An 8,821-nucleotide genomic window follows, 5' to 3' on the forward strand; every position below is an offset into this window, starting at 1 on the left:
TTTATGATTGTAGTATTTGATGCGTAAGACCATGTGAGATTCTCTTTTATTATTTAGATAGTGATGGGCTGTATAATTATTATAAAATACGGGTAACCCTGGGGGAGAATCCCCCCAGACCCACCTTCTGGGGTTAGGTTTTCAGCATGTGTGCCTTTTTATGTTATACACTTCAACTTTGATTCCATCATCTCATTAAACCTTATACTTGTTACAGAACATGACAAAATCCTGTCGTTTTCCTGTTTTAATGAGCATTTTAAACATCTATTTTGGATGTTTGGCGTACTGGCAGGTCTTATGCCGTAGAAAAGTCAATTATGGTTGGCCTGGAAATGCAACATCACTGTTTTAAGAGACGCCAAGGAGCTTTCTTTTATTGTCATGGGATTGTTATTCGATTAAAAAAACGTTGGTACGAAAAGAGATGGAGATGACCAATCCCGACCTGGATGCAAGAAGATGTTAGAGCAGGGGTGTCAAACATACACGGGACGACAGAGGACACATTACCTGCAATTCTTTACAACTTTTATGTTTTTTTTATGTAAACATTAACAAGGCAGGGGGAATGTAACCTTCTTATTAATACTTCCCACTTTATTTTGTATGGTGGTGTGTCAGTTCAGGTGGTCAGGATTGCTACACAGATTTGAAAATGAATGTAAAATAATTTCTAGATCTCGACAAGTTGTTTTGATCATAAAGTAAAATACTATATTGTTCAATTCCAGATACCGGTGACTTTGTAGAGACACTGTGATATAAAGATAGATAAACTTCTGCATAGAATTGTTGAAATTGCAATAAATGTAAGGTTGTTCATACTGTTTTGTAAAAAGAAAGTTCATTTAATGTGAACATTTTCAGAATGAACTTTTTTGCACTAAAACAAAGGGAAACATTTTGAGTTATTATGCTATGATTTTACTGGTCCGGCCCACTCTGATCAGTCTGGTCCTCTGTCAGGTCGCAACAGGGGCGCCATCATCTCGCAGTACTACAACCGCACCATGCAGCTCCGGAGACGCAGACAGAGCCGACCCGCCATCCGAGACTTCTCCCGCTCTGCCAGACCCAGCATACGGGGCTACGGCATCGAGACCGACAGTGCGGACGCAGAGGGTGAGCAGAAGGACATCAAATGACCAGAATAAAAACTGTGCTGTTTGTCAAGATTATAACATCCGCTCTTCTCCCACCTGTGTGTAACAGTGAGTAAGAGGGACCGTTTGGTGAACAACCTGCAGAACCTGTCAGTCAGCGACAGAATCCGGATGCTCCGAGCGATGCCTCTTAATGTTTCCGAAAAGAGTGAACTCAGGTAGATGCAGTGAGTTATTATTTTTCTATGTTGAAGGTGTTTGCTATGTGTCAGTCTAAATGACTCCCTCTGTCGTTCTGTCTGCAGGAGCTTAGCTTTACAAAAGGAGAAACGCACGCTTTCTCGTCGCATTCCCTGCTGCAGTCAACTCAAATATTACATCATCAATGTAAGTCTCCTACAGAAACGTCTTTCTATGTTCTACTTCCTTTTTTTGCCAGTACATTAATCTCACCCCAATCTCCAATTGGGATGTCTCGTAGAGCTTTGTGATTGGATCATGCGTTCTTTATCAGTTGGAGTTTGCGCGGACTCTAACTTGTACTGGTACACTTCGAAGTATTTGGCAGGTTTTTTCATATGTAGTTGAAGTCCATTTTACATTTCTTTCTTGCTACTTTTTTCCATTTTTCTCAATATATTCTATGCTCTCAGTACCAACTCTCATACACGTTTTTACAGGATTGATTAACTTATTATGACATACTCCTAATAACAGAAAACACAAACAAAATTCATGAAATCCTAACACAATAATGAATGAATGTAATTCGTGTGTGGAGAAGTCTTGTTGCTCTTTACAGTATCATAGCAATAGTATAGTCAGTGTTACTCACATCAGTCACCCTGCTACTTGTGATCTGAGCTCCATTTCAATGAAGGGATTGCATGTCTAGACTTTGTTATGATTATCTCTGTTTCAACCCTTTGTAAATAACCTTTAAATGTAACATGTCCTGTGAGTTCCTACAGACGTGTAAATGAATATCTATCGAATGGTAACTGGCAAATACACACTGCACTTAAAAAGGCAGCGCAAGACATTCTTCCTCAGAGGCTGTAACTGGGTGTCAGTGGGTACTTCCTGTACTGTAGATGTTGTTATCAGGCAGTGTAATCGCTCTGTTGCCCAAGCAGTGCTCTGAGGGCGTGAGTCACAGAAACTCTCAAACTAAACCACATGTGTGTACACTTTGTCTGGAGTTGTGACGCTGCTTTGAGAGTCATTTGTTGAGTAATAATTCTAGGAGCTATTCCTTTAGTTTCTATTCATTTGCCAAATGACGTGGTGCGTGTTTATTAATAAATCTAAACACGTCTTTACACCTTGTTTTGTTTGCTGCTTAAAACATAGCGTGACTCCTTTTTTTTGCTTATTTTTTAAGATGTATACTTCGTAATGAAACCATTCAGTTAGTAATGTTTATTTTATGTGTGCATCACTAATAAATACAACAAAATATATACTGTATATAGATAGATATTTCAAATCAAATCTGAACATTCCCATTTTCATCAAACTAGCATCTTTCAGCCTGTCAGCCCAAAAGTGAACCACAAGAAAAAGGGTGGAAAGAAAAAATTGGATATGGTGGCCAATTAAATTACTATAAATAATGTAGTACACAAATAAATGATTGTTGTTGGGATTAAAGTGATGGTCTCTCCCTGTTCTCCCTCTCTCTCCTCCCCAGGGGGCGAGGCAGGGTTGGTACAGCTGGCTCTCCTTCCTGCACTCCCTCCATCTGTGGCAAGTGCCGCTCAAGAGAGTGAGCGGACGTTTCGGCAGCGGCGTCCTCTCCTACTTCCTGTTCCTAAAGACCCTACTATTCTTCAACGTCTTCCTGTTCCTGTTAACGGGGGCCTTCATGGTGCTGCCTCAGGCGCTGCACCGTCCAGACACGTCTGCAGGGAGACTCCCCTTCACTGGACTGGAGCTCCTCACCGGCGCCGTAAGCTTTGTTATTGCAACACCTATCACACCCTTTGAGGCCTCAGTTATTAGAAATCACTCGCCACATCCTTGATTTGTGTTTAGAAGCTACAGACCTGAATGATGAGTCCATTCCCTCAGCCATCTTTAAAAGGGCCGTATTAGTTTTGTGAGGTTTTCCCTTTCCCTGTGTTCCCTCCAGAGGGAGTTTCTCTCCCACACAATCTGCCTGAAATGCCACCATTGGATTCCTTTGTTTAGTTATAGTGACATCACTATGTAACACTCACTCTTCTATTGGCTGGCACTTCAACACATTGTATGTGAGGTGTTGCAGCACTGTAGGAGAAAAATAAAGCCCTTTTTGAACATTAAAGCATGTAAACATGCTGTTCTGTTATCACATTAGACGCACAAAACACTAATATGAACCCTGAAAATGAGCCTGATAGGGCCCCTTTAAACTTCAGGAATCAAAGCCCCCCTCCACTAAAGAAATGTGCTTATTGAATCTTCACTTTAAGTTGAGCTCCGCTGTAAGGAGGTTTTTACATCTGCTGAGGAGGCAAGGTTTCTCTGGTCTCTGTTTAAGGCTTGTTTGTACAAGTTTGGAATACAAATATGGTTCAATATTCAGCTTACACAATGGTGATGTTGAAAATGTAAACCTCCACTTACGGCAGAAGTGTTTTTTGAATTGTATGAATTGTATTTGAACATGTCTGGAGGGAATCTTTAAAGTCAAAAATATGCTTACGATGTGAATAATCATATTCTAGATTTTGACCAATACTAAGTATAAAAATGTTATGTTTGAAGCAAAGTGTAAATAGTTTTCTATCTCCTTTTGTCTCAGGGCTATTTCTCAGATACTGTGATGTACTATGGCTACTACTGTAACTACACACTGGGTAAGAGCTGCAGGGATGATGGGTGGGTGCACGATGTCTCTCTGTCCAATGGGACCATGCCGGACTGTGTGTCCAAGCACCTGCCCTACAACATGCCGCTGGCCTACTTTTTCACCATAGGAGTGTCTTCCTTCCTCACCTGCATCATTCTTGTGTACAGGTACAGTGTTTTCAAACATGTGCAAACATGCCTCGGGTCGGTTTACATTTCTGAAAATTTATTTTCACCAAGCGACATTGGGTTTTGTGACAGATGCTCCATTTTAGAATGAAATCAAAAATACAAATATTTATATAAACATATAGTTAAAGTAAGTGTGAAAAAAAATTAAAAACAAAGATATTTATTTATACATAAGAAGTTCAAATCATGTTGATGTGCAATTTTCCCGCAGCATGTCAAAGTCGTTTGGGCAGAGCTTCCGAATCGACAAATCTCACAGCATCCTGGCAATAAAGACCTTCTGCTCCTGGGACTTCAAGGTCATTAAGAAATCTTCCGTCAAACTCATGTCTGAGAATATCTGCACCCAGTTCAAGGTAAACACACACACACTTTAATTTACAAAAGCACTTCCTCCCTCTCCTTGTCTGTCATATAATTGGCATGCAGGAGTGCCATTGTGCTCTAACGTCCCGTCCCCCCTCTCTCCAGGAGCTGCTGGCAGAGGTGAGTCACAAACAGGTGAAGAACACTCGGTGCCAGAGGCTGTGGAGGCTGATGGTCCACGGCCTGGCCTGGGCTATCTGCGTGGCCAGCACCACGGCCTGTGTGCTGGCCATCTACTACTGCTCTGATCACATGCATCAGGTGAGGCGTGTTTTGGTACAAAGTCCACGTGTCCAAGAATCTACACTTTTATTGGTGAATACTCAGTGTAGGTGCCATAACGCTGCTTAGCTCAAGTTCATCATTTGTATTATTATTATTTGTTTAAATCACTTTTATTTGTTTGTTGAGCACTTCTGGTAATTGTCACATGGGTGTGGTTTGGTTATGTAAGTCACCTGTTTGATGTCGAGTGCGGAGGACAGAGGGTTCGCTTGTGCTGTCATTTTTTCTGTTGACCGTTTTTTCCATAGTTACTATGTTATGATTTTGTTTATTAAATATCCCAAAAACTATCTTGCTTCACTATGGACTTTCTCTTCGTAAACGCGTCACAGTTCATAGCCAAGTTTAGCCTCTCGGCGACTCAAACGTAACTGGGGATTGAGCCGCCACACTCAGACTTCAGGCTGTATGTATTTCCAAAATCACTTTGGTTTCTCATACAGCATTTCTGTAAACTACGTGTATTCACTGAATTTCACTCTCTGCCTTTAACGGCTCGTTGTAGCTCCAATAGCTCCAGCCCCCACCCTCCCTGTGAGCACAGTGTGCTCTGATTGGTTGGGACGTTGTGAATTGCGCTGAGCTCCGTGGAGGTGTGGTTTCCTTGTTTAGCGACAGCGAAACACAGCCAGACTCACCCTGACCACACAAAAAGTCACAGCCGAAGTAAAAACAATAAGTGTGGCTTGATATTGAGTAAGAAAAAGGTTGATAAACGCTGTGAGAATGGGTCTGCAGAGAGAATTTCGCCGCGATCCCAACTGTCAGGGAGGAGAGATCAGCAGAGCTGCCTGCACTAGTGTGTGTGTGTGTGAGGAAGTCCGTGAATTGGTCAATTTGGACCAATCAGCGGGGGCTTAACGTAACGGCTCCGCGGACGTAACGTAACGGCTCAACGGATTGGTCCATTTGGTTCCGGGTAACGCATGACATCATGAGGTACCCGGAAGAATCAATGGACAGTGACGTATCTCCAACGAGGCGTTTTGGGGAGGTATTTTCTGTGTTAGAGTTTTACTCGCTACAGGGTGTACTTTGAGGGTTTTGACTCTGCACACAGTTTACATGCATAAAAACCTTCATAACACACAAGGGGATGGGTAATAACCGGAAAAGCATGACATGGGACCTTTAAATTACACTTCTGATTGAAGAAATCCCAAGGACCAATTTCTAAATAAAACAATCAAAAAACTTAACATCAACAGGAGAACCAAATTAACCTGGCTGCCACTGCCAGCTGTAATTAGCTAAATCAATATACTGCTCACCCTTAACCATCACTGCATTATGAATCCAGATGTATTGTATTTAGGGTCTGATACCCTCACCACAAGCTTAGGGTTTTCCCAACACATCACTTTCTTGCTTTCTAAAAACAATCCATTTTGTATCACTGCACCCCAGGGAACAAACAGACATCTAACAATGCCAAAACATGTCTCTCTACCTGATTTATTGTCATTATATTAACATTTAAATGGTTGATGATAATATAGTTTTTTATTTGACATTTTTTATGGAAGACATCTTTTGGAAATGTAGACAACAATTTGTTCAAATGTAATCTAACAAATTGGAAATTAAAACCTTTGGTGCCCACTAGAGAGTGCTAACAGGCCCAACATGATAATAACTACTTTAAAAAATCAGCATAAAACAGCTCAGTTTTTACGTCATAAATGTGAATTCCAAATAAGATCACTGGTGACTCATATGGTAGTATGAAAGAAACACATGCTGGCTTACAGATGCAGTAGTTGAGTAGAACAACAAATATCGGTGGAAAAAGCTAAGAAAGTAATTAACCTAATTGTTTCCGCCCAACAGAACCTCCAGTTACTTCTGCGCAGTGGCGTCCCCGTCAACAACCCGCTGCTGAACGAGGCCATTCTGCTGGCCCTCCCCGTCCTGGTGTCGCTCATCAACCTTCTGCTGCCCGGCCTCTTCAACCTGGCTGCCTGGATGGAGGACTACGAGTCCCCGTCTGTACGCACATATGTCTCCATTGGCAGGTACGAGCACATGCTGCCAGTTTACACGTTAAAGTGCAGATCTGGTGGACTTTGGTTGGTAACCTGTGGTTTGCTGTCGGCTTCTAGAAACTTGATGTTGAAAGTGAGCGTGCTGGGAGTCCTGTGCTATCACTGGCTGGGTCGGGTGGCTGCTGACCCCGAGACTATTGGCCTGAAGGTAACATGATGATAGTGACCGTTTTATTTCATCTGTGCTTATGTTGCTCTGTGTGGTTTTTGTTTAATGGCTGACTGTGTCTTCAGTGCTGGGAGACTTTTGTCGGCCAGGAGCTTTATCGTTTCCTGCTCATGGACCTCATCTTCACGATACTGGACACCTTGTTTGGAGAGTTCCTTTGGAGGTTATATTTGTTTTTTATTTTATAGCAGAGCATTTTGTTTGAAGTTCAGTCTCACGTAAACTCAACTCCTCGTGTCGTCTGCAGGTTGTTCTCTGAGAAGGTGCTGAAGAGGAGGAGGAAACCGGTGTTTGACATCGCCAGGAACGTCCTCGAACTGATCTACGGACAGACGTTGGCCTGGTAACAGACGCACTGTTCAGATTTACACACAGCCATGTTCAGTTTATTCAAATAGCCTCTGTGTGCTAACATTAAACATTGTGTTTCTCAGGTTAGGCGTTCTCTTCACTCCTGTCCTGCCTGCAGTGCAGATCCTCAAACTGTTGCTGCTCTTCTACATTAAAATGGTAAGTATTTAGAAAAAGTTCAATTCAAATTCTCCAAATAAAAGCCAAAAATATATTTATTTTTTTATAATGACAAACCCTTTTATTTCCCCTGTTTCTTTTTAATCTTCTGGTATAAATTCCCAGCTTATAAAACAGCTTTAGATTTGTTTTGGCCTTGGAACTGTTTGCATCCTTGCAGACTGTCTATAAATTGTGTACAAAAAAGATGTGTATAGTAGTGGAATACCATAGTATTTTTTTATGTGACAATTGTTAAAGCTCTAATGTTAATTCAGCGATCTTATTTTGATATTTGATTTCAGTATGAAAGTTAATCTGTGACTTTTACAACAAAACCACTATCAGAGTAGTTGGTCAGATTTCTGATGACAGATGCGGTGACCTTCAACCCCAGTCTGTGTTTTCTCTCCCGACAGAGCAGTGTGATGATGAACTGTCAGGCTCCCAGGAAGCCGTACAGAGTGAGCCAGATGACCACCGTCTTCATCACGCTCCTCTGCTTCCCCTCCTTCCTCGGCGCCTCTGTGTGCGTCACTTACACCATGTGGAGGTACAGACACACACACACACACACACACACACACACACACACACACACACACACACACACACACACACACACACACACACACACACACACACACACACACACGGTGCTTACATATCCTAACAAAACCTAATAATTTCCCTTTTGAAGTTTCAGGAAATAATAGCACAATCAAAATAGAAATATACTCTAAAGAAATGGACAAGGGAGAGTGTATTGTTTTGTTTAAGGACACCTCAGAGTGTATAGCTACACTGTTACCATGGCCACCTAACACCAATAGGGGTGCAACAACTAATCGACTTAATCGATTAAAATCGATGACCAAATTAGTTGCCAACTAATTCAGTCGTCGATTCGTTGGTGACGTCATCACGTGTGTTTTACGCGCCGTTAAGCTCCAACATTATCAGTCTTTTTATCGGTACTGGAGACATTTAAAAAAATATGTCATATGTATTATTGCTACATAAACATTATATCGCAGTCTTAGTTTCGCCAACTCGTTTCTAATATGCAAAAAGACAAACAAAAATGCGTCTATGATGTATTTTCGATCTTTTCAATCTAGACGAGATCTCTCTCCCCCGTCTGTGTGCGAGGGGGCGGGGCAGTTTACACACACGCAGCTGCTACATGCAGCCACACGGGGATGGGGAGAGAAGCGGTCCAGGTGGTGGTTATAAAGATATGTTACCGTCTTGAGGGTGGCATCTCGTTGCAATAGGAATTTAAGCTGTAGGGCGGAACACGGAATTTGTCT

At 41.9% G+C, this 8,821-nt stretch overlaps 1 protein-coding gene across 1 annotated transcript in view; it reads left to right on the forward strand.

The window, feature by feature from the left end:
- The window catches only part of tmc6b (transmembrane channel-like 6b), a 20,921-nt gene that overhangs the window by 8,606 nt on the left and 3,494 nt on the right, over positions 1-8,821 (forward strand). The window contains exons 5-17 of the mRNA XM_010785647.1: positions 970-1,125; positions 1,216-1,324; positions 1,412-1,493; positions 2,800-3,057; positions 3,895-4,109; positions 4,345-4,489; positions 4,605-4,760; positions 6,615-6,799; positions 6,887-6,977; positions 7,064-7,161; positions 7,246-7,341; positions 7,433-7,508; positions 7,928-8,061. Of these exons, the coding sequence (XP_010783949.1) occupies positions 970-1,125; positions 1,216-1,324; positions 1,412-1,493; positions 2,800-3,057; positions 3,895-4,109; positions 4,345-4,489; positions 4,605-4,760; positions 6,615-6,799; positions 6,887-6,977; positions 7,064-7,161; positions 7,246-7,341; positions 7,433-7,508; positions 7,928-8,061 (1,801 nt within the window). The remainder of the gene's footprint in view (positions 1-969; positions 1,126-1,215; positions 1,325-1,411; positions 1,494-2,799; positions 3,058-3,894; positions 4,110-4,344; positions 4,490-4,604; positions 4,761-6,614; positions 6,800-6,886; positions 6,978-7,063; positions 7,162-7,245; positions 7,342-7,432; positions 7,509-7,927; positions 8,062-8,821) is intronic.

This window comes from Notothenia coriiceps, unplaced genomic scaffold (genome assembly GCF_000735185.1).
Source record: "Notothenia coriiceps isolate Sejong01 unplaced genomic scaffold, NC01 NC01_scaffold00028133, whole genome shotgun sequence".
NCBI lineage: Eukaryota > Metazoa > Chordata > Actinopteri > Perciformes > Nototheniidae > Notothenia > Notothenia coriiceps.